At 34.0% G+C, this 25,748-nt stretch overlaps 3 protein-coding genes across 13 annotated transcripts; 2 read left to right on the top strand and 1 right to left on the bottom strand.

Annotated features, from left to right (window-relative positions):
* Positions 1-246: 246 nt before the first annotated feature.
* LOC129787808 (uncharacterized) lies at positions 247-2,445 on the bottom strand. Its single transcript, XM_055823598.1, has 2 exons — positions 2,030-2,445; positions 247-743 (listed from the first exon to the last, which is right to left on the bottom strand). The coding sequence occupies exons 1-2, from the start codon at positions 2,102-2,104 to the stop codon at positions 279-281; spliced, it is 540 nt and encodes a 179-aa protein (XP_055679573.1). The 5' UTR covers positions 2,105-2,445; the 3' UTR covers positions 247-278.
* LOC129787798 (uncharacterized) lies at positions 2,365-6,119 on the top strand. The gene is made up of 2 exons (XM_055823587.1): positions 2,365-4,545; positions 5,549-6,119. Exons 1-2 carry the CDS (start codon positions 4,285-4,287, stop codon positions 6,050-6,052), a joined length of 765 nt encoding a protein of 254 aa, XP_055679562.1. The 5' UTR covers positions 2,365-4,284; the 3' UTR covers positions 6,053-6,119.
* A 737-nt stretch (positions 6,120-6,856) lies between these two features.
* Positions 6,857-24,086, top strand: LOC129787789 (uncharacterized protein CG45076). 11 transcript variants are annotated; one of them, XM_055823568.1, is made up of 10 exons: positions 6,874-7,011; positions 7,161-7,282; positions 16,614-16,646; positions 18,270-18,578; positions 18,804-18,913; positions 19,832-19,971; positions 21,147-21,305; positions 21,772-21,895; positions 23,005-23,645; positions 23,727-24,086. In XM_055823568.1, the coding sequence occupies exons 2-10, from the start codon at positions 7,208-7,210 to the stop codon at positions 23,888-23,890; spliced, it is 1,755 nt and encodes a 584-aa protein (XP_055679543.1). In that variant the 5' UTR covers positions 6,874-7,011; positions 7,161-7,207; the 3' UTR covers positions 23,891-24,086. The 11 variants fall into 11 exon arrangements, with proteins under 11 accessions (XP_055679553.1, XP_055679552.1, XP_055679551.1 ...); XM_055823572.1 differs by having other exon boundaries at positions 6,876-7,011; positions 21,832-21,895; XM_055823570.1 differs by having other exon boundaries at positions 6,877-7,011; positions 21,829-21,895.
* The last annotated feature ends 1,662 nt before the right edge of the window (positions 24,087-25,748 follow it).

Here is a 25,748-nt window from a genome sequence, read left to right as displayed (position 1 = left end):
ACATGTAGGAGTTTTTTCAGTCGTGGCAGAGGCTGTTTCCAGACACCATACGGATATCCCTATGGTATTCCCTAATTTAGGCGTAAAATTTTACCTGCTATGGAGCCACGACCCGATTTTGGGTACCAAATTTTTCCCAATACCATCATATATGGTGCACCATACGGTGCCTGAGCGGGAATCCCGCGCGGAATACATTTTGGCCGAAATGGAATACGGCCGGGAACCGCCGTGCTCTTTGGGTTGGGCACATTCTATTGCACTCTATGCAACACATATTAAATGAGATAGTGCTGTAGTGGATTGATCTTCATGGAGCATGTCCTGAAAAACCCCCCACATCCACCGCCACTGAATGCACGATTGATGGCCTTTGCCACACTTCCACCCAATTTAACATCCCCCACATGCACCCTTCGCCCAACCTCCTCAATGAGGTTGTCCAGCTGCGTATTCCCACCCTTCCGGCGACGCTCAATTGCCTCACTAGCTGTGAGGCAGATAAATTTCTGTGCACAGTCATTGAGTAGCCCATCTTCGTGCATCATTGAATCCTTCAGCGATGTCCACACCCAGTTGCTGGGTTCCATTTCATTGTCCGCGTCTGTCTTGAACAATGACGTCAGCCCTGATGAATCCAGAGACATTCCAGGTGCTCGCAGTGAGCCAATTACTGAGCCAATGAGGGCAATAACGGCCAAAAGGATAAGAGCGCCGAAATTGATAATTGCCGGATTTTCTCCCTGCGAAATAATTTAATTTTCAAAGGTTCAAAGTTCCTATTAACTATTCTTTGAATTTATGAGAGTTTATGCTCAATGTTGTAACTGTGTTAGCATGGGAAAGCTTGTGAAAAATTAGTATGTTATCTATCGTTTAATCGAGAGAGTCTTAAGTGCTTAAAATTTACGTTGGATTGATCTTAAAATGTTTAGCATTAAACGTTTGGAATTGTGATAAGTCCCTTAGAATATTTTCTTAGCGATAATAATCAGTTTAATAAGAGAAAAAGAGATTTTCCAGAGATTAGTCTCTCTGACGATAATTAGTTGGTATACCACAATCGTGGCATACCAAGTTTTCTGATCATTCAATAATCTAAATATGTTTACTTAATTAAATATATTAAATTTAATGCCTAATTTATGATCAAATATTTTGCAAAAGTTTAATTCAAGTCAAAGGATTTATTTGAAGGAAAAATATTTAAATTTTCTTGATTTTTTGAATTTTCGGGGAAAGTTCTTTGATATCTAGTCAGTGAGTAATAAAAAAAAGCACCAATTTAATGCTTTCTTGCGACGTTTTGATTTTATTTGCATTTTTAAGGTTCTGTTTTTAACTAAAAATTATTTTTCTTCCAACAGACAGCATTTTAACTCGATTTATTGTATTGAATTGATTTTTTTAAATCTTAAATTAAATTAAATTTCAAAGGTCAGAAAATATGTCAAAACGTCGCATCACTAAATTTTAAAAGAAAATTATTAAATATTCGTTTGAAAAATATAATTATTCAACAGATAAACTCAGATAAACCCCTTGGATTGCTTCAAAAATCACGAATTAAATTAATTTAGAGTCGACGATTAACTTTCCAAGAAACTTTTAATGAAAAGTCCCCTAAAAAGCTCCCAATAAATCCTTCTTTCAATTTATTTCCAAAACTTTAATCAAAAGATAATCTTCAGAGAGTGAAAACTTAATCCAAAATAATTCATCACGGGAAAACTTTGCCAGTAGTAAAAATTAAGCACTTGACTGCACAAAACACATTCATCAGGAGGAGCACAATGTTGAAAGATAAAGCTAATGTAATACATATATCGCATTGATAAATTAGTGAGTACAAATTGGAAAAAGTTAGCAAAAACATCATTTTTTCTGCTTCAAATACTTTTTCATCATTTCACTTTGTTCAGAGAGGAGTTGTATGGATATCTTTCTCTGAGATCTACTGCAACAACACAGCATTGAGCACAACAATCACAATTTGAGTTATTTAAAGGTTTATAAATTTATTTTTTACCCTCGCAAGCGACGAGGAGAACTTTCCGAGTGATTTTGGTATTTGAAGGAATGGCACGGAGAACTCAGCGGCCATCTGGGGGTCCGTCGTGCATCAGGCAAGAGAATCCGCATGTGTGGAATGCATCACAAGAGAGATGTTGAAAGACAAATTGGCCACAATGTTGTGTGCTGCATTTTAGGCGACAACAATGACTCACCTCAATGGTCTCCTCGTCTGTATCAAATGAGATAAATTTGTGCCTATTGTCACTCTTCCGCGTGAATCGATCGCGTGTCATTGATCCACTCGTACTGGCCAAGACATTGATTATCACAATTGTCACGACAAGTGCTATTGATAGCTGCTGATGCACGTGCTGCAACATCTTCCCAATTGGGGATTCCTCATGAGACTGAGGGGAATTTTATTGAATGACATTCATTTTATATTAAATTTTTTTTTATACAAAAACACCTTGTACTGTGTTGTGCACACAGAATCTCCTCTTGCTCCCATTAATTAGACGCATTCATCATCTTTTGTACGCGTCTCTCTTTTGCGGCAGCTTAAGTGCACGCACTTTGTTGTTGTGAGGGAGGGCGCTAAGAAGGCATGAAAAATTGTCGCTCACAGAAACGAATTGTTTGTAGCATGTAAAGGAGGAAAAAAGCATAAACATTGCTTCAATTGTGCGATTGTTATATTAAATTGAACGATAAAATCAACATGACAATTTATTCGCCAAATGCAAAAAATCATCCTTAAATTGCTTTACGTTACACTGTTGGAAAGAGTTTGCGAGAGTGGCAAATGGTGGTAAGATTTAAATTGTTATTTAATATTTTTCCGGTTTTTAATATTCTTTTTAATTTACTAAGAAAGTTCTTGAGAAGGGTCTGTTGAAAAATTGCTTCTGAAAGAATTTTTACTTTTTAGAAAATAATTGAATACTTTGCAAAGCTTTCGGCTCTTTGTATATGTACTTACTCCATTAATTGAACATACATACATTAAGAATCTTCTAGGAGGAATATTCCGTCATTCCCGGGGAAAAAATGCAAATTCATTGAAATAATGTAAAATCAACATCAAAAGAAATTAAAAATAAAGTCAAATCAAAATAAAAATACTTTTATTTAAAGAAAACTGCCTTTTTCGATTCTTACCAACCAAAAAAAAATGATCCGTATTCTGCAGTCAAGATAATAAGATCTTGATCCCTTAATATTGCATTTATTTCAACTTTAAACTCTATACGCAAATTAAGAGATCAAGCTTTTGAAATCTTTACTCAACAATAAGTGCCAATATTAATTAAATTAATTTAAATTCCTATTTTTGGCTTATCTTACTTTAAACCTCATGAAAGACTCTTCTCATCAAATTATGCTCCAAGAAAGATCTTTAAAAAATCGTTCAAATATTTTTTTAAATGAAAAATAAATAAATAAAATTTACTCAAAACCTTTCCCAGCTTTTCTAATAATATTTTCCGACGATTTCTTTCTGTGTAAAGGGAGTTTTATTGGCGCAATCTTCTCATATTACCGATTTCTTCAGAACAGCAATTTCTTGCACGAGATACTGTTGAAAAGAAAAATTTTGGCGGAAAGATCATCATCATCTCAAATTGCATTGATCCCAATTTATGCGGGATGGATTACAACGAAGATGAAGAAAAAATAAAATAATGAAATTTATTCCATTGAGATGAGTATTGAGAAATATGTTGTGTCGAACAAGAGCTCATCAGACAGGTAATAATGCACCTTTAGGAAAAATAATATTATAATGTTTGTACATTAAAAATCCTTGACGAAGGGAATTCCATTGAGATTGTGCAGAAATGATGGAATGTTGCAAAAGTGCAATCAAACTGTGCGTATACCTGTGCGGAAATTCAGTGATGAAAAGAAACAAACAATAAAATTGTGCTCACAAAGGGGGAAGAGAATTACGAATATTCTTGACGATGAAAGTGAAAGACAATGCTGCAGGTTGATGAAGACACACAAAAAAAGAGTTTTGTCATCAGAGGGAAGAGAGACAGTCAACGACATTTCATCTTCTTCGATGCAGAGACAATTTCAAATGTGTCTACACTCATGAGGAATTGTTGTGTAGGTACAACCATTATGCATTGTACAGTCACGGGGTTGGAACAGGGTGATGGAGTTCGTTATAAAAGATCAATCTTTCACGTGAATCTCTGCCATTTCCATCGTGTTCCTCCTGGCAGTTTGATCTCTCTTTTTTTTTAATTCCTTCTATTCATGTTCACTTTTGGGATTTTCCATCCTTCCTCATCCACCATGCTGCTGAATCGATTTGGAATATTTGTGATTTGTGTGGTTGCGTGTGCCGCAGCGCATCCATCGAGTGTCCCCTTTAAGGATAAGGAACCAAAGTTGCACTCCTTTGGCGCCGATGACTGGCGCAAGGTTTACAATGAAAGTCACAGCCATGTGAACGAGGTGGCCAATGAGAGAGCACAGAGGCTGGGATACACCACCGGATACGGAAATGGAGTTCAGGTAAATAAACACGGAGGAAGTTCAATTAAAACATCATTAATGAGTGTGCTCAATAGTGTTAAAAGAACTGTAAAAGTTGCATCAAAGGACTTGTGATCAATTTATTGAACGTGTTGTACGTGTTATTTTATAAACTTTATTATTAGTGAGCTTTAAAGCACGAACACTGTGCGACAAAAATACACTGAGGGGACAAAACAATCTCCTTCGTTCTAGGAGCGTCAATCAAGGATCGATAAATCATCCTGAAGAATTTTAAAAATTTTGCTTTTTAATTAGAAAGCTTCTGTGCGTTTTCTTTGGACAAAATTGTGATCGATCTTTTGCTGATGCTCCTGAAAGGACACAGCATCCTATACATTCTTCCTATAATTTTAATGAAACATACATGTCTCACACACTACGGTGACAAAATAATAAATGAAAAAGAGGTAGTTGCGCGTAAGAAAATATTTCCTTCTGAGGAGCGTCAGTAAAGGATCTATAAATCAACCTAAAATAATTCTTTAGTTTTGTTCAAAGCTTTCAAAGTTTCTGTGTGTCTTCTTTGGTAAAAAAAAATTGCAAGGATTCGTTGGTCTGATCCATCGATCCTTTGCTGATATTCCTGAAAAGACACAGCATCCTACACATTCTTCCTACAAACCCTCGTTAGTGCTAAACAAGAATTTGAATGAAAAACAAATAATGTGAAAAGGAAAATTAAATTATGTTTTATGTTGAGACTAATTTTCCGGAATTGAAAGAACGTAATAAGCAGTTAGTGTAGTACATAATTGTAAGCTTTTCTATAATAATAATAATAATAATAATAATAATAATAAGTTTATTTCGTTTCCAAACTACAAGCAAAATTCCTAAAAGACTCTTAATATAAAGTTTTCTGCCTCCCACATTTCTCTTGATTTGTTGTAAAATAATCATAATGAAAAATGAGCTTTTTGAGCTTTTCTTTGAAAGCTTTGTAAAGCAGAAATTTTATTCATTAAATTACCAATTTCAGGGCTACCCTCACTCCGCGAATGGAGTGGGAATCTACACGCCGATGAAGATTGACTTGGGTGGTGTCTTCCTTGGTGCTCTCGTTGGCATTGGCGCCATTCTCATCCTACCCAAGCTCGTGAATGCCTTTTCCGGAAACTACGGCAACTACCGCAGTGTTGATGGCGAACAGGCCGGTCTGAGTGAGATGCTGGCCAAGTTGGACACATACCTGGGGCAGAATAACATCGACAGCGCTTCTTGCATGCAACGTGCCGTGTGCTCCTACGTAAAATCATCCGAAGCAAATATGCGAAGCGGAGCAGCAGACCAAATGGATCAGATTATTCACGAGATCTCGCGCAATTCCATTGTGGAGTACATGCTCGATGGAACCCCCATAAAGGAAGCCCTGGAGAATGGACGTAACGACAGGGCGGGTACATGTGAAACACTCTATCCCGGTTGTCGTATGGATCAGGAAACTCTGCTGCAGATGGTGAAGCGCTTCCTACCCAAGAATTAGTGGGGCATCGAAGTTGTTTCTATATCGCTCAAACATGTGGTGTGTTTTTTTTTACAATTATGAATTAAAAGTCGTTGGAAAATGAAATGTTTTCTCTATATTGATTTCTTTATCGGTGTAGAGCTTTTTTTTTTAAAAGCTTATGAAGCTTTATAGATATGTCGAGGTATTGATAGAAAATTGGTAGGCCTATCTTTGATAGTTTTTGAGATATTTTATGTTCAATTTCTCTTAAATCGTTACTGCGGAGCCTCACTGTAAACAGATATTTTCGTAATAACTTATGCTTCTGATTTAATAGCTTTTTAATGCGAAAGATATTTTCTCTCTCGCAAATGTTTGCTCTAAAAATGGCAAAAGGAAGTGCGATGACGACGTTAATGCTCATATGGCGGATCTTTGGCTGTTCATTGATGACGTGTAAGGGTAAAAAGAGGATGTACGTGGGCGAGTCTTGCACGGGTTGGTCTCACAGGCGCAAATAACATCTATTTTGGCATCGAAAACAAAAACATCGATTTTATTTTTGTGTGATAATTCCCAACGATAAAATCTCTCTAAATTGTGTGTCCCTCGAACCAATACTACACAACTCTCGCTCTTCACGAGGTGTGCGTGCGTGATCATGAAGAAATTACTAGAAAAATAAAATCTTCATGGTAAAAGTGTCTGATGTGGTGGGAAACTTTCACATCATACCACCGAAATAGATGTTTTTTTATTCTTGTATTTTGTGAAAAAAGAAAATTTTCTTCTTGAGACAAATTGCAAAAACGACAACATACGATTCACACTCAATTCTCAATGAATCTCTTTACTACAGGAGACTATACACAGATGATGAATCTTTGGGGCTAATAATAGCCCAGAGCCATCAAGGAGGTGGTACCCAATGATCGTGGGAAAGGAGAAAATTTCGGAAAATCTTTGCAGTCGAACTCATACACTTCGAACGGACGGTCAGTGCAAGTTGCTCTAAGAGAGAAAATTTTTATTTCTCTGTGTGAAAAGAAGAAAATTTTTTTCATCAAAACCATTTTACTTTTTTCTCTTATTTTTCCGGGGGGCAACTTTTTTATCGGTTTGGATTAAACCCACAAATATATAGAAATTTCTTGCCAAGGAGGAGGAACAAGGAATAAAACTTAAGAAAAAATGGTTTATGAGAGTGATTTTTACACCACACGCCGACCCTACAGTCGGCCAACCGTCACGTCGTACACAGTTACGGTAAGAAGAGCTATTTTTCTTTGCAACTTTCAACCCACCTATACCTCCCCTAATACTCACCCACCCCCCCCCAGAAAAAAACCGCCAAAAGTACAGGTGAAAAATCCACATGGATTTTTATCTTCAACCCTTATCCTCTTTTTTCGTGTTCTGTGTTTCTCTCAGTCTCTACTCACACGACTTATCTTTTTTCTTCATCAACAGAATTTCCCCCAAAAGAAAAATAAATTCTAAAGTGCAAAAATCATTAATTTTTGTGTGCTTTGTACTGAAAAAAAAAAGGAAAAGAAATCTCTTCGAATTTCTCACCTAATTCTTTTTTGTTTGTTAAATTTCTCTTTCAAATGAAAATCTCTGAATAACCCTTCAATCAACTTGAGGAATTGAAACACGTTTGCAAAAAAATGTCTTTACCATCCCCTTTAAAGAAAATTAAAAAAAAAAGAAAAGAAATTGAAAGATGTGGAAAGAAGCGTTTACAAAAAAATATGCCCGACAAATTAAACGCTAAAAATCCTTAAATAAAAAAGAAAGTTTATACATAAAGCAACTTTTCTGTGTTCTCTATCTTTTATATTTCTCTATGCAATCTTATTTAACAACTTGCAAGACAAATTTTCTGACTTTTCCAAGTACGATTTCCTTCCTTTTCATGTGTGTGCGGAAAAATTTAGTTCAAAAGGATGAGATTATAGTATTCTTCCGTGGAAACTTCTGGCAAAACTTTCTGTGTGAAAAGAATTTCAGTGAAAGTTTTCAAAGCGGATTAAATATCCGGAAATGTGATAATTCATGGTGAGATGGAACACAAGTTATCCGTGAAATTGAAATTAATATTTAAAGCAAAGAATTTCGGTAAAGCGTCTGAGCTCTAGCTAGAGGGAGAGGAATATTTTAGTGATCAAATATGTGATTTAAATACGGAATAATTGATTTAAAATTGAGAGGAAATTAATAAAAGTCTTAAGATTTTATTAGATAATGAAGTTCTGAGAATTTTTTATTCAGAATTAAGAAATTGTTTGTAATAAAAAAAAAAGAATTTCATTACTTTCCAAGAAAAAAGTCTATTTAAAAAAGTTTCTTAGAATTTAACTAACTAAATTAACTAACACAGAGAGTTAAAAGAAAAGTTCTATAAAAATAATTGAAAATCATTTGAAGATAAAAAAAAGTTTAGCCACAAGTTTTCCACTAAAGAATCTAGAAATACCCAAAATCTGTCGTTCTAACAAAGATATTATTCTCTTTCAAAAAGTTTCCATTTATCTGCAAGACACTCTAAAAGCCAGAAAAATTTAATAAATAATAGAGGAGAATGGCCTAAACTGAACTTTCAATATTACTTGCAATTTCTTGTAAGAAAATCGTTGAATTTCCTTTAAAAAGATCAAGAATTTTCATTTTGAATAAAGAAAAGTTTCTGTTTAATAAGACCCAGCTAACACATAATAACTTTGACTTTACTTACTATTTATTAACGTTATAATAACGTTAGATTATCGTCAAAAATGGTCAGAATTTAGTCATTAGCTTACTAAATTCTAACGTCAGAATAACGTTAATATTTGGTAAGTAAAGTCAGTAAAAATTGAGGCATTTTTAGTCATTTTGCAGAAATCAAAGTTTTAGTCATTAAAACATTACAATTCTATTTGTAGATGATCAAAAAGCTATTAAAAGACGTTTTTGCTTTATTTACTTCAATTTTTTCGCATAAATTCAATTTTTTGTGTAAACGTTGGAATATCGTCAGAAATAAGTCATTAAAGGTCAGTAAGATGAAAAATCAATCATTTTTTCTACCATCAAAAACTAATTAAAATTGCATATAAATGCATTAAAATGATTGTTTGAAAGAGAGCTAATAGCTTTAGAAGCATTTGTGGTCAGAAAAATCTAATTTATTATATAAAAATATACTTTCAATTTCTTCCTTAACAACGTCAGTATACCGTAAGAAAGCACAAAATTTCTGACCCTCCATCAACTTTGGCCAAAATTCCTGCCGCAATCTCAACGTCAGAATACCGTAAGTATACTTACCCTCCACCAACCTTTGGTGTTGAGGAAGAGACAGAAAGAGAAAGACTGCGTGGGATATTTCTTTTTTGTATTTCTGCACTCTTCTTTTGACCTTTGACAGGCGTTTGTTTTGGTTTAGGTTTTTCACGATTTTCTCGAATAAATCAATAAAAATGAGCAAAATGTTCAATGAAATCGTTAAAGGAGATCATTATGAGGGTGCGCCAGGTCTTGTTCATTAAGAAATTCGTCATTTATTGCCGCTATTTTAGTATTTCGCGCATGTCATATAACAATAGGGAAGAATGCTTATGCGGATGACCAAAATTGTGCGTAGGTGTCTTGGAAGACCATTTCAGAAATTCCCTAAGAGGAAACAAGCGTTCAAAAAGGGACATCCAAACGTAAGGAAATTCGCATAGAATTTCTTAAGATTCAAATGTAAACCTATCGCGAGCACAAAATTAAGAATAATTAATCTGTTTTCTTTTCAATAAAAAAGATCACAAAAATATTTTTTTCTATTAGACCCATAAGATCATTTGATAGAAATGATTTTTATCAAATTCTTGCAATATTTTTCTACAATTTATTTCAAGTTTTTTTTCTAGAATAAGAGAAAAAATACATTAACGTACATATAATGTACGAGGTAAATTGTCGCTTCGCTCCAATTTTCCTCGCCCCGCTTCGCGGGAGATTTTGCGCTTCGCGCAAATTTTAGAGAGAAAAAAATTGTGATGATTTATACGTAGATTGGGGTTACTCATCAACCCCAAAAAAATTGCAAAGAGAAGAAATCATTTTCATACAACATTTCCGGCGCCAAATTCAAAAATTCGCAAAAAATTCATGACTGTTATATGGGGGCTACCTGAAGGGGGGCTTAGGGGGGGAAATGGATACGGCCACTCGAAACCGCCTGATATAAGGAGCCTCTGTACCAAATTTCATCGCGATCGGTCAAACGGTGTAGATTTGTATAGCCGAACACGACGGAAGATTACCAACAAACAGACCTTTCTTTATTATACAAACAGACCTTTCTTTATTATATAGATTGCATAAACTTTAATTGCCAAATCTCACATTTTTCTTTTCAAAATAAATATTTAAGGTCCTTAAAAACCCTAAATTATTCCCAGGTAGGCAATTTAATTGCCCTTGTTTTGCAGTTTACAAGGGTTGCTCTCCTTATCTCTAAAATGTTTATTGCAGGCTTCCAGGTCATAATCCGTATAAGACAAAATGTATTAGGCTGTTTTCATTTTGGGTACATACTTTTATAGAAATATTTCTGAGAAAATGGGTTCAGGTAAAAACTTGGTTTCCTTAAAGATTAAGTATGTAATATTTAATTTGATCGCATTTAATATGTTTTCGTTTTACATAAAATAATTTACTGATGCACACTTTGCTTTTTGATATACAAAGATATGATATCTATTTAAAAATATACCTAATAAATTTTTTTAAAAAAAAAAAGCTCTTTTTCCTCTACATTATATATCATTTATCTGTTCATTTTAACGTTTCGGCCAAATACAATATATGTGACAAAAATTTTAAAGCTACGAGATATGGCGTAGATTTAAGTATCCGGGAGTATCAATAATTTTTATAGCGAAATTCAGGATATTTAATTGCTTTTGAATCAAGCCGGGTCAGCACTTTAAGCAATAGGAAGGATGTCTAAGACATTTTATATGAGTAGTAAAGACAAAATCTTTTTTCTATCATCAGAAATATTTCAAAAATTTCTATAAAAAATAATTAATTTTTAATGAAAGGTCCATTTTAGGTTCTTTTTGACTTATTTGCGACGGTAAAGTATTTCGGCATATAAATTTGAGATATAGAAAATTTCGAAAAAAAATTATAAATATTCCTTGTAAAATATACCATATTAATAAATATGGTATATTGGTAGGGAAATAGAGAAGACACCATTATCCTATGCTACCATGTATGCTAGAGAGAGAAATATGTTTGGGAAATTTTTTTTGAGATGCCATGTCAAAAATTTCCCTTTTTGGTCTCAAATTTTAAAGGTCAGTACAACGTAAGAAAAAGGTCAGAAATTTCTTCCAATAACGTTATTCTGACGGTGTACTGACTTTCAACGTGGGTCTTTTTTATTCCCCATTATCACGTAAAACGACTTATTTTTGACGAATAATCAACGTTATTCTAACGATCATTTTCGGCACATTAGACTTTATAATGACCTTTTGTGCCGGCTGGGGAGGAAAATTTTGTGTTTTCTTCTTTGAACAGATTTAGCCCATTCTCTCCTATTGTGTTAATTTTCTTCTTCACATCCTACATACATGAAAATTTGTATTGTTTTCTGTTCTAACAATTTTTTTTGTGGAAGGTAAGAAAAAAGTAAGAAAACCATGAATTCGGCCAGCCTGTATGTTGTGTAACAATTTTTTTTTGTAATATTAAATTTAAAATAAAAATGTAACTTAATGACAAATCTTCGCTGAAGAATTAGAATCCTTGGCACCCACAACACTCTCTCTTTGTTTTCTCATTTTACTCAAAAATGTTTTATAAGCATGAGGAGCGCGCTTTTCAACTCTGACAGAGGGACAAATTTTCATCACCATGGACAAGAAGAAAAAAAAAGGTCAAAATGAATGAAGAAAAAAATGTGTTTCAGGGTTAATTTGTGAACAAAAAAAAACGCCTAAACTCCCAACCTTGTGGTGGAAAAGCGAGGTGGAGAAGTGAAAAATTAGTTTGTCTGTGCAAATTCAAAATGGATTTCGCAAGATGCGCGTGACGCACAAGATTCCATCCACAATAAGATGATGATGTCTTCGCGAGGATGTGAAATACTGAAGTCATCAAATTGTTTTTAGCATTTTGGATGTACACACACGCCTGAGATTGCCTCTCTCACGCCTATGAGCACTCTTGAATCCTTTACAATGCGTGAATTTTCCTGCCTGTTGAAAGTTTCCAAATTTATAAATAGAATCGCGTATTATCGCACATTTTTCGACCAAAAACACAAGAAAAGTTTACCACACGATCATACCACGAGCACCAGCTTCGTTTCTGATAATTTTAGTTTCAGCTATAGAATTACATTCGTCAAAATCCAGTAATCAGCGTTTCCAAATTCGGTTCTTGCACATTCACCAGAAGAGAGTGTGTGTTTTCAAAGGTGTTGAGAGTAGGGAAAATTGGAAAATATCTCTCACATGAAAAACCTCACCTAGACCACAAAACTCTGAGCACAAAGCTATGCCAAAAGTTTTTTATGAGAAAAATATGATGCTTTTCCCACGAAACATAAATTCATGCACAACGTGAAAAAGAATATTTTTGCACAAGTAGAAACTCATGAAAAGAATGTCTTGTAAATATATATGTAGATGTATACATTTGAAAAGTAGAGAAAGATAAACGACTAACTAATGCTTTCTTGATCTCACACCGCAGCTGCATTCTGTATTGTATATATAGTTGATTTGCAAAGAAAATACTTTTGATTTCTTTTTCATACTTTTGCACAACATTCCACCATCAATCACTCACAACAGCACGTCCATATTCCACCCTAAAGAGCACCAAAAAATGCAATTTTCACCCATGCAGTTGAGGAGGGAAGAAGAGTGCTGGGAATCTCACAGAGAGAGAGAGGAGATTGCAAATGAGAATTAATCGCTTGTTTACGCGGAAAATTCATCTATATCTCAGCACCAAAAATGAGTGCTTTTCAAGGATAATTTAACCGATCATTTGTTGTTCATGGCATGATTCCCAAAAATGATGAGCAATTTGTACACTGATTTCCATCTCACGATGTGAAAATTTTCTGGCAAAGAAAGCAAGTAAGAGGATGGAAATTGTCGGGTGCGCATTTACAATTTAACTGTGTGGCATTGCGAATAGAAGGTTAAAATTACATTTTCCAAATGATTTTGTGTATTTTGGGAATTTTGATGCTCATCGAACTTGATATCCTTTTCTTTTTGAACTTGAAACGATTTGAAATGGGAGGAGGAGGAATGTTTTTCTTTGATCAAAAATTTTTATAGTCGATTCAAAATCTTTTTTTCCGATTTTTTTTATACCGTCAAATGGGATTTAAGACGATGAAAAATAATTGCATCAAACTAGAATAAAAAGAATTAGAGTCTTTTTTAATTTCTTAGAGTTACACAAGTAAAGAATTCTAATTAGAATTTTAATTAAGGGACAGACAACGAGTTATTTGTTTCTAATTAAAATTTTTAGGAAACTTTGAGAAGAGCGTGAAAAATTATACAAATTGTTACAAGAACTTTATGTTCTTCCCATTAGAGATTCTTAAGACATTTTCTTAAACATTCTTATAAATTAAAACTACAAATTGAATAAAATCAACCAGTTAAACGGTCAATTTTTGAAGATAAATAAAATGCAAATCTTCCTCTAAATATTCCTCATAATTGAGAGAAGCTTTCAGAGAATTTTTTATTCAAATTTCCTCTAAGCTAGAGAGAATTTAGGGAGAAACTCGAGAGATTCCCAACGCTTACGCACCATATAGCAAAAATTGTGTACAAAAAAATCGCACTCACCCAACTTAAGCCGTAGTAGAGAAGATCGAGAATGTTGTGCTGCTTTCTCACCAAACTGGGCCAGCAAATTAAAAAGAAAAAAGATGCGTTTTGAAGGGAAAGAACACAAGTCTCAAGATTGGCTTTTTTTGTTGTGGGTTGTTGTTATTGCAGAGAAATGAGGTGCCATGGGAGAAGGTACCATTTGTTCCGCGCCCAAGTCTCATTGCGGACCCCGTGACGGCATTCGGGAGGACGAAACCAAAGCGCGAGGAGCGCAAATCCATTCTGGATCCAATCAATCGGGCAGCAATTAAGCCAAAAGAGTCCCTGCTGCGCCCACTGCAGCCCTACGTATCGGCACGCGAAAGGACACGCGAGAATGTCCTGCGAGAGATGAAGCGTCAAGAGGGTATTCGTGAAGCTGGCGGATCCTTGGCCGCCACCACTGACCTCCAATCCATGGACAGCATCCTGCCACGTCTTCATAGAACAACCGATGCTAAAACCACCCACAGACAAGTTTTCTTTGTCTCACCCAAATACTGATTTCTCACACACCACCTCCCCCAGCGACCCTCCTCAACGATACGATCTTTGACAAAGAGAGAGATTGAAGATTTTGATCCTTTTTCAATGAATTGATGAAGACACAGTGTGACATTTCTGGTTCTTCCAATAAAAAAACTCGTTAAATTTCAACATTTCTCTTTCTTCTGCACATCCTTTCTACCTCTCTGTACATATATATCATCAAGGAAAAATTAACAATTCCATGAAATTTGTACTTATTTTTACAATTTTCTAATATTTTTTTTTCTAAAGGGAAAGGGAACTGTTGTGATCGTCTTTTTTTCTACTAAATTGTAAGAAAATGTTTCTTTAAGTCTTTTAACCCTTTCAACTAATTCTTAAGGAAGAAATTATATAGGATCTTAACTTGAATTAAAAATCGCATTCCTAACAAATCATCGATCTTTTCATAAACTTAATTCCGCAATTGCGACTAATGCTAAGGACACAAATACACACAACATGCGTTTAATTAAGGGCAAAATGTCTTTATCCTGTATTCGCGTAATTAGTTTTATTCTTGAAAAGCTCATCGCGTTCGTCAAACATGTTTCAATTTCTTCAAAGAAAAATCCTCCCTTTAAAAATCTCTTAATTTCTGTGTAAAAAGAGTGCTCAAAGAAAAAAAAGATTAAGTCTCATGTTGCTCATACTTTCGCAGACGCCACGTTATTACACGGTTTACGATGAACCATCCCGTCCGCGCCGAGCTGAAGAGCAATACTCCTACTCGTATAGCTCGACTCAAAGCTCAAACTCAAGTGATCCCTACTCGAGGCCAACAACATCATCCTACACCTCGAAAACGGAGAAATCCTCACGCTCCGGACCCGGTGGCTACAATTACTCCACCGAACGTACATCCACAACTGGTGGCGGTCCCGGTGGCTACAGCTACACTTCCACCACATCCGGACGCCTTCCCCATGGAACATCCTACCGTCACTACTCCTACCGCGTCTAAGTCTGGCACGGCTATCCGTTCCATGATGACGAAACACAACATAGCGAATGAATTATATCTACGCTAGAATGCACGCTTTACTCATTGGATTTATCACATCATAAAAAATCACATTCAAAATTACTTTTTCCTAACGCTTCCAAATGCCACTAATTTGATATTTTCTACACACCAAAATATATTTATTATATAAAATATTATTTTTGAATTTTGTTATTGACAAAAGTGAGGTAATAAAGATTTTTATTTTGATTTTGAAAATTGGGTAAAAAATGACTTTTTCTTCCATTGACGCTCCCTCTGAAAAAAATAATCATTCAATTGCGGAAAAAGTGATGGTGAAAATTGAGAGTTGAAAAGTTATTTTTGCGCACCACAAATTACCAACCATCAGTGCCAAGGATTTTTCTAATCTAAAGCGAAGGTTATTGCAAAAAAAGTGAAATATTGGCAAATGCAAAAAGAGTTTGCGATTCTTTTACATTTTACAAACAAACGAAATGGAAACTTTTCTTGTGTTTTCCGACAAGATGTATTAGGTTTTATTAGGTAAGATTTTATTAGGTAGTTATTCTTTAGTCTTTTTGTTTTTTTTTTAATATACAAAATGCAAAACTTAATTACGGTTCAAAAATAACTAAGAAACATTCAATTAAAATTATTTTAAAGAAATTTTGTTTAAAAATACGAACAATGGGCTTGATTCAGCGACCAAGAAACCCTTGAAATCTTTGAATTTTGTACTGAAATTTCAAGATTTCAAGCGAATTTCAAGGGTTTCTTGGTCGCTGAATAAGGCCCAATGACGTCATTTTTATCTTTTGGTCGCCTAAACAAATGAAGCACTCATGAAAATGCTTCGTCGGTTAGAAAAATGCCGTAATGACGTCACTATTTGAATTTTTAAGTAAATGTTGTTCATATTTTTCAGCAGGACTCAATGAAAAATTGGAAGTTTCTCTGCAGATTTTTATTCCCTACAAGATTGTTGTTTCCTTGAATTTCCCATACTAGAAACGGATAAACTCCTTTATTTGATAAAGTCTTAGTGGAATAGTAATAAAAAAAAATTAGTACCTGCTAAACAAATATTTTTTTTGCCATTTTCTCAATTGAAAAGATTTCTATGTAAAATGTAAAAGAATCCATTGAATTAAAAATGAAGAAATGAATAAATCTATCACGTTGTTTCTTAATATTTTTCTTTCAGACCCCTGTCGTCAGGATCCTGCCGAAAACTAGGGTATTGCACGATAGAAACCACCCTGTGAATTTTACACAAAATCTTTTGCCTTCATTTTGTTCCAATGCATGTGATTCTATTTAATTCCCAGTGATATCTCACATTTGTGTTTATCCCATGAATTTCCATACAAAGTTTTCTTAGATTAAAAAATCATAAAAATAACTATATAAACGTAGTTATTAGATAACATTTTGTGCATAAAAAAGGGGCGAACAAAACCAGCAATGAATAGACACGACTGTTTTAGATATTCGTTATCAATGAAGCATGTGGATGAATCTATTAAAAAGAAGACGCTAAGTCATCTCAAATAAATTCAATGAATCATTTGATTTATTGAGACGATTTAGTGCCTAAATTGGATATGAAGAGTGATTTAAATTACCCAAAAATATTCTCTCAAGTGCCTGTGGGAATTGTAACAGAGAGAGTATCAATCACAAATAGAAATTGATTACACAAATGAAGAATTTTCAAGTGGATTTACTTTCTGTGTCAAGAGATCGCGCACCATAAAATACTTTTCATCCATATATTTTCTTCAAAATGAATGCATGAGCTTCAACACCGTTGACAGCATTTGCAATAAATCGTAAAAAGCATTAAGCAGAAATATCTCAGGAATCCCAAACCAGAAAAGTAGATCATAAAGTGGGTGGCTTTAATATTAAAAGTCATTGCCTTAGCCAAAAGAAATCATTTTCATTATAAAACATTTTACTTTTCTTGAAAGAAAAAAAAAACATGAATTGTGAAATGTTATAGAAGTTCTTTTGGGTGAAAATATGTAAATTTTACTCGTTCGCCCCCCTTTCAATGAGACACCAAATTACATAGAATCGCAATTAATTTCTTGGCACAAGCTTCTTAGACGTAGTAGAGATGAGACCACTTGTAGCGTGTGTACTTTTTTTTTATCAACTTGTAACACTTGATGAACTATTGAGAGTTATTGCTCAAGATTTTGTGTAGATAGTAAAAAGTTTGAGCAAGGGGCAAATATCTGCTGCATCTGCTGTGTTAGAAATTATTAACTTTAGCTTTGTAAATAAGATTTTTAATTTTTTTAGGTGAGATTTTGTAAAAAAAAATGCGACTTTTCGGTTCGATTTGTGTCCTTCTGCAAGGTCTACAACATTTTCCATATTTTAGTGGGCCTGAGGAAGGATATAAATCAGTCCTAAATATCGACAATTACATTAAACAATTAAAACAAACCGTGAGACTAAGAATTATATTTTTGTTCATAAGAAAGTGACTTTAGTTAGGTTTCCTTTATACGTTAAAACGAGCTTAAATCCTTAATATGTAATATCTAAAAGAATTTTGTTCATTTTGTAGATGTCCTGAAAACTATTTATTAGAGATCATGATCAAGAAAATTAATTAAAATTAATTAATTGAATAATTAAAGGTTCTTGATTGAATAATTAGTTCTTCATCTTCTCAACACTTTTATTGCAATATATTAGTAGGTAATCAAAGGTAAATGTAGCTGCTTGCTTTATAAATTGCATTCAAAGATATTTGCCCCTTTGCACGCTTGATAAACCAAAAAAGTAAATGAATCAAGAATGTGAAATTTTGTGGTTCTGTTTTAACGTTAAACACTCCCTTCAGGTGTACACATTCAGATACTCAGTGCCCATTGTAACATCACCAGTTCGATTCCACACACTCCCCTATGTTGCTCACAAACGCCTTGTGCCGGGAACACGCGTCGTAACTAATCCAACACGAGTGTATCGTTCGTCTCCAGTGAGAGTGATCCGGTCATCACCGGTGAGACTGCCCTCACCCATTCGCCCCCTAACATTTTCCGTACGCCCATCCGTCATCCACAGAGAGTTGGACCGCATTGAAAATAAGGTCCGCACAAGTCCAGCATATCAGCCAACATCGAGTTATTTGAATTCTGCCGCGCACTTGGTGAGTTTTCCATTGTAGAATCTAGACAGGATTCAAGGATTCGTGCATCAGCTACTGCAAAGTTGTATCTTCCTTTTGTGTCCTCCTACACATTTTCCTGACCCTTTGGACTTGCTTCCGCTTTATGGCATCTTTCAGAACACTTCAGGACTTCATTGCGATCCTGAAGGACTTTAGGTTGGAATGAAAAATTCTTACAGAGAATGTTAATTTTTTTCCTGCTAGGATTTCGCTGATGAAGCGAGGGACATTCGCAACGCAACCACTTCTCTGCTAAAGACATGCCATGCTAAGGTACCCAGGGCAACTAGTCTTCCACCAGTTGTCTACTCAAGGTATAAAGATCATAATCGTTTTTTATTATAATTGATCGTAAACTGAAATCTACCTCTTTAATGATTTTTCATTAAAGGATATAGGGAATTTACTCTTAAAATTAATAAGATCAATTTATAAAATAAATTAGAACAGTATAGTTAGCTAAGTAGTGTTAGATGCGCAAAGATTCTTAACAAATTAAAAAAATAACTCTGTGTCCAAATTCACGCGGCATTACAGTACATAAATCAATAAAAAAAATATCCTTCTAAGATTCATAAAATCGTTAACTTCGTTAAATTCTCATAAATTTTAATAGTTTCCTTGAAATTGTTCCAATTTCTCTCAAAATAGCACAGCAATTAATTCAAATTTTCAAATATTTCTGGATTTCCAATTCTAACAGAGAGATTCCGAAATAAATTTCAAATAAACAAATCAACAAAATAATTCTCAATTTTACCAGCCGTCCTTGAAATAATTTTCCACATTCTTCGCACCAATATTTTGCAACAATGTCGCGCGCTTCAAAAGCAAACGCAAAGTCATGAGAATAATATTTTAGCGTTGTAGTTATTCATCAATTTGTAAAGAAATAATTTTCCATCCACATAAAAACGTTGTGGCGGCAAAGGTTATAAAATATTTTAAGATTGCTCTAAAAATATTCAACGTCTCACCTAAGATTTTCTTCAAGCCTGTGTGAGACAGACAGCAACTTGTGAGATTTCATCCTCTAAAATTAGCTGTGTCAGAGGGAATTTTGAGGCGTTATGACATCAAATAAATTTACGCGTAAATTTTGCAAAATATGTATTATCTCATCCATATCATAAAATGTGTCATGAAATTTTTGGGGCGTTTTCAGAGAATGCGATCAATGACCGTTTTATGTGAAGATTTTTTAAGTTAATAAAAAATTCTTCATTTTTTAGGCTCGATCGTCTGCAGTCCCCTGCTCCGTATGATCGTGGATTCGACGCCTACATCCAAGATGTCCTGAATCCCGTGAGGAAGGTTCAGCGGGATATAAATTTCTTTTCAAAGTACGCCGAGCCAGCACGTAAATATGTTGGTGAGTGCCCATTTGAACGTTATCTACTCTCGAGAATCAGAACAAGATACTTAATATTGTAAAACAAATTACCGAGTACGTTGCTTCCAAAAAAAGAGTAGAGATTTGTCATTGAACACAAAATTGGTTTATCTCATTCATGCTTCAAAATTCTTTAATTTTTTTCTTCTCAAAATTACGCTTCAGCTTTGCTGCGCATTTATTTATTTTTTTACTAAATCTTATTAAAAAATCACTTAAATGGATTTTTTGTGAAACGTTTTTTTTTGCAAATGACTTTTTTGGTAAACCCCTTGAGAGAGTTTGTGGGTGGAAGAATCTCGTGATTCATATCCAAATATTAGATTTATATATAAATTCTCCATACTGCGATGGTGTTGCTAAAGAGATTAAGCGTGAAGAGGTTTTGTAAATAAAATTCACTGTGCGCTTTTATATATTTTACTTGCTGAACAATTGCCGAAAGTATCGATGATTGGAAGGCACAAGAAGTAAGTCATTTAATACATTTACTAAACCATCCTTCTAAATTCACTAAAAGAAGAACATTTTTTTCGATAAGGTTTTGGATAATTTTCCGAAGGTTTTCTGTACTAAAAGTCGTGTGGCGGATTTCTTCCTCCCCTTTAACTAAGCGAGAGATTAAAAAATACATAAATAAAATAAGTTGCTGCATAAATTCTTTAATTTTTAAGGGAATTCCTTGATAATAGTCTTAGATTTAATTGATTTAGTACATAGTCTGATAAAATTTCCTAAACATTTTTTTCCATGCACATATCATTGATTAATTCCTATAGATTTTTATTAGTTCTTTAGAAAACATTTTTTACATAATAAATAAACATTTTTTTACAAAGAATTTCTGCAGCAACAAAAATATAAAAAAAAATAAATTTTAAATAAAAGAAAATTGTGGCATTTAATAAAAGATAAGCTAATTTAACATTAAACATAAAATCTTACATAGAAACTTTTAGCTGCCCCAAAATAACATTTAAATATCACTTTTAACAAAATAAAAAAAAAATTAGGGAAAAAAGGCAAATTAACATCCACATAAAATACAAAAGAAATTCTATGCGAGAGGATAAAATAATAAAATATGTTATATCAATTAATTTGTTGGGTAGAAATTTAACCAAAGTTCCTTTGTATCTTGATTGTGTTTTAAGGTAAGAGCCATTTGGCATCTATCCGCATAGTGGGAAATAAAGCCTACGCAAAGAGGAAACCACTTAAAGATGATTATTTCCCTAGTAAAGTCCAAAATGATATAAAATTGCTCTCATACTATGCCAAAAACAAGCAAGTTCCAGCTGATGAAGACAAAGGTAATAAAGAAAATGTTAAATAAAAGCGCCCTGCATGACTTTCTTTCACATTTAATTTATAATTTTTACATGTTCTTGGCATCGCAATTGATCATCATTTGTAATTGACTTTTTTTCTCTTTTTTTTGCTCTCTCCTCTTCGAAAAAAAAAACATTTTTATGCGAAAAAAAAACATATAAATATAACGATATACGAAAAATGAAAATGTGAAAATGATCTTCATGAAAAATGTGTGTCACTATGGTGTGTATAAAAATTGAAAAAAACAAACAAAAAAAAGTAAATATATGAAAGAATTGATTCTTTCTCTTTTATATTTTTACTAAAAAACAATTTTATTTTTATTAATTTTTAATTAAAACAAAAAAAATATATTTTATTTATATTTTGAAAATAAAAATGGAGTTTTAGAAAATGGACCTGTCTAAATTTGTTATTTCTTCTTCTCTGTTGCGTTCACAAAAGCATTGAATCCCATGCGACCATCACGTAAATTTAACAAACCATCCCCACTGGCTGAAGAAGATGAAAAGAAAGCTGATGCTAAAGAAATTGATGACTTTTCGTTGGAGCGTAAAAATAGAATGAGGTACATTGTGAAGGAGTGAAGTTGAATAATTTTTCTTTTTGCTTTTTGATATCAAGAAAAACTATCGTGAGCTTTAAATGGACCAAAATCAACGAACTTTTATATATAATTTTCTTGTGATTTAGATGGAAGAAAAACCACGTTAATAACTTTTTGTTTTTCCTCTGATACTTCACCTATTTTTTATCAAACACCTTTTTTTCATTTTCGTTTTTTTTTTTAATTTTTTTATATATAAATAAATTGCGATGAATATTTTTTTTTCCATTTGTCTCTTTAAAACCATAACAAAGCTTTGAACGTTGTAGAAAGTAGTAAGTGATGATTATAAATTATCTAATGATGAAAAGTGTTCTTTAGATGGTAGATTGTGTTCTTTTCTGTGATTTCTTCTCACCAAACAAGTACCTATACACACCTTTTGTAACCACAGAAGACACTAACTATATAGATGTGTACATTACATATACTACCAGCTCTCACAAATCTTCCTTAATAGATTTTGTAGATTTGAAAACTTTGGCGAAATGTAGAAAAAAAATTATTTATTTTACAAAAATAATTGTCAAATAAATTCTGATTATCAAAATTTTATTAAAAAGTTTCTATAGATGTTGTAATTAAGTAAAGTAGAAATTTTCAGGCCTAATTTCCTGAGTATCTTGTAGTTATTATTTTTAATTTTTAGAAACTTTATAGAATAACAATTTTTTTCCCAAATCAAATAGATTAAACTTCTTAACCCAGAGTAGTTTCGTAGATTCCTAATTAATTTTCAATCCTCTATCAAAACGCCCTAATGCCAAATTTTGAAGAAACCAAAAAGAAAAAGAAAAGCTCAAAAAATCTTCTTAACTGAGACCTCCAGAAAAATTATCCGAAATACCTCTTCACCACAATAAAACACAAAAAATTTACGATCAAAATAATAAAGTGTAATTTATTAACGGAAATGCTGTAAATAAAAGACAAACCGATGTATAAAACTCTCTGCAACTTGTACTACCTCCTTCTCCACTTTTACCTCTGTGTTCACCGTGGAAGGCAAGTAGAATGTCATTTACTCTCGCGCTAACGCATCTCTCTCACTTCCCATGCGAATATTTTAGGGCGAAATTGGAGGAAACTGCCCTCCTTGAAGAGGCAAAGGCCGCCGAGAAGAAGCGCCTAGCTGAGGAGGCTAAACGTGCCGAGGAAGCACGTCAAGCCGAAGAAGAACGGCGTGCTGAGGAAGCCAGATTGGCTGAAGAAGCCCGAGCTGCGGATGAAGCTCGTCAGGCTGAGGAAGCACGTAAAGCTGAAAAAGCTCGCAAGGCTGAGGAAAAGCGCAAAGCTGAGGAGGCAAGGAGAGCTGAAGAGGAAAGATTGGCTGAGGAGGCTCGCCTAGCTGAGGAAGCTCGTCTTGCTGAAGAGGCTCGTCTTGCTGAAGAGGCTCGTTTGGCTGAAGAGGCTCGTCTTGCTGAAGAGGCTCGTTTGGCTGAAGAAGCTCGTTTGGCTGAAGAGGCTCGCCTAGCTGAGGAAGAAGCTAAACTCGCCGAGGAAGCTCGTTTGGCTGAGGAGGCAAGACTAGAAGAGGAAGCTAGACAAGCTGAGGAATTGCGCAAGCAGAGAGAAGAAGAAATCTCACGCCTGGAGGAGCTGGAAAGAATTGCAGCTGATGAAAAGGAAGCCGAATTGGCTAGACAAGCTGCAGAATTGGCTGAACTTGCCCGCCAAGAAGCTGAACTTGATGCCCAACTTAGTCCAGCTGGTAAAAAGAGAATCCAAAAATGATATTTTGCTTCTAAATAGAATCATTTTTGTTGTAACGAAAATAATTTGAATTTTTCAGAAGAACCAGAGGAACCTGTTATCGTAACGGAAGAAGACAATGCCGAAGATTCTACGGAAGAACCTCCTGAGGCCTCACCTGAACCTGAACACCACACAGTTGAGCCTCTTATTGAAGACAGCGGAGATGCCGATGATGTCTTCGGAGACAATCCTGATGACTAAACAAACTTTATTCTACATTATTTTATACACACCTTCTAAAATTAAGCATCAGTGTCAAAAAATCTTTTTCTAGGACTTATTTTTTAAAAATGAACTTATTTAAAAAGTCAAAAAAAAACGTAATTTTAGCGAAAGAATAACAACAAAATTACCTTTCAGCGCATTTCGAAATTCCTTCTCTACTCAAAAAAGAAAATCTTAAAATTAAAAATACGAAAAAGGATAAAATTATAAACATGACCCTTCTAATAAGTACTTTAGATGACAGGTACATTGTAGACATGTAACGAAGAGCATTTGTTATATAAAAGAAAGAATATTAATCACAAAAAGTCAATTATTGTAAATATTTGCAAAAGTTATTGCTATACATGTTACATATCTCCTATATTTTCTCCCCTTTAATAATATTTATCCAATAAATTTTAATAGATGTTTCTATTCATTTTATAAAAATGTTTACCATCTCAAAAAAAATGAGCCACAGATGCGCTCATAATAATATTCATAAATATTTACTCGCAAAAACTGTATTCGAAAGGTTCGTGGTGTAGGGGAACGTGGCCCAAATCGGACCGCCGCCCAATTGCGACCGCCCCTTTTTCTCGTAAATGACGAAATATTATAAAATTAGTTTCACTACATTATGAAGATATTATAGTAAGATAATGTTAGCGCCTAAAATAAATTAATTTGGTACACAACAGGACTAATAAAAAATCAAAATTCATTTTCAGCACTTGGCCGACATTTTCTGATTTTAGAAACCAAGTTGATATGAGTTTTTTTCCCACTATTATGTCTCATATTATACCGCGTTTCTGTAGCTTAGAGGGTCTAGTTTATTACTTGATTTACAATTTTTTGAAAGATTTTAGGTATTTTAAGTAATTAAGTGAAAATGTAATACATGCAGAATGGTCTAATTGCGACCCCCAAAATGTTTCAATTCGGACCGTCTATTTCCACCACTCACCACGGTAAAGCAGCCGCGCATGCGTGTAGTGGTGTGGAAGTGTCTCTCTCACACAGACCGCGCTGTGTTTTGATTTCGGGAAAATCAATATTTTTTCACGTTTCTTGAAAGTTTTTTCGCAGTGAAAATATTCCTACAGCCAAAGGGGAGTGCAGTTAGTGTAATTTACGCATTCCTCAGAAGAATTTTCGTGGATTTTCTGGGAATTACGTCAGTGAGTGCGCAATTGTCGGTGTGTGTGAAAGTGTGTGTAGTCACCTCAAGGGCGAAATGTCAAAACAAATGTGGGGAAGAATGAAAATAAATTCTTGATTTTCCGGCTTTACCGGGTAATTCATGGTGTTTTTCCTATTTATAGTAGTGATAAAAGTGATCTACTAGTGAAAAACCCACAAATTACGGCAAAAAAAGGGGGTCGCATTTAGAACACTCGGGGGGTCGCAATTAGAACACCGTGGTGAAAAAGTGCAATTTTAGCAACTTTTTTTAATTCCATTATTACTCAGAACAGGTAAGAGATAGAATGTTTGCATCTATAGAACAAAGTTAGCCTATTAAATGACCTTTCCAATGGTACCAAACTTGGGAAGATTTAATTCATTTTAATATGACTTTTTTCAATCTTTCTGAAACAGAATTTAGGGGGTCGCAATTGGGCCACGTTCCCCTATTCAACATTTTATCAGTTCAATGAATGTACAAAAAAGTAAAACAAATAGCCGAAAATATGAATAAACCCCCTATAAAAAAATTGATATATCAATCAATTTTGTTTTATTTACGAACTTCTATCCATAAAAGCATGCATAAAATATGCAGGGACACTCAGCATTGAAAATTTTCATTTTTATCGCAGAAAAAAAGAAAATAAAAAACAAAGCA

Source organism: Lutzomyia longipalpis, chromosome 1, assembly GCF_024334085.1.
Source record: "Lutzomyia longipalpis isolate SR_M1_2022 chromosome 1, ASM2433408v1".
Taxonomy (NCBI): domain Eukaryota; kingdom Metazoa; phylum Arthropoda; class Insecta; order Diptera; family Psychodidae; genus Lutzomyia; species Lutzomyia longipalpis.
This window is presented reverse-complemented; position numbering and strand designations above follow the sequence as displayed.

Excerpts from the sequence above, each read along its gene's own strand:
- LOC129787808 (XM_055823598.1), bottom strand. The coding sequence starts at position 2,104 with ATGGCCGCTGAGTTCTCCGTGCCATTCCTTCAAATACCAAAATCACTC. Across the intron at positions 744-2,029 it reads TCTCCTCGTCGCTTGCGAGG|GGAGAAAATCCGGCAATTAT; the intron begins GTAAAAAATAAA and ends ATTATTTCGCAG.
- LOC129787798 (XM_055823587.1), top strand. The coding sequence starts at position 4,285 with ATGTTCACTTTTGGGATTTTCCATCCTTCCTCATCCACCATGCTGCTG. Across the intron at positions 4,546-5,548 it reads GATACGGAAATGGAGTTCAG|GGCTACCCTCACTCCGCGAA; the intron begins GTAAATAAACAC and ends TACCAATTTCAG.
- LOC129787789 (XM_055823568.1), top strand. The coding sequence starts at position 7,208 with ATGGTTTATGAGAGTGATTTTTACACCACACGCCGACCCTACAGTCGG. Across the intron at positions 18,914-19,831 it reads CCACCAGTTGTCTACTCAAG|GCTCGATCGTCTGCAGTCCC; the intron begins GTATAAAGATCA and ends TTCATTTTTTAG. Across the intron at positions 21,896-23,004 it reads GAGCGTAAAAATAGAATGAG|GGCGAAATTGGAGGAAACTG; the intron begins GTACATTGTGAA and ends CGAATATTTTAG.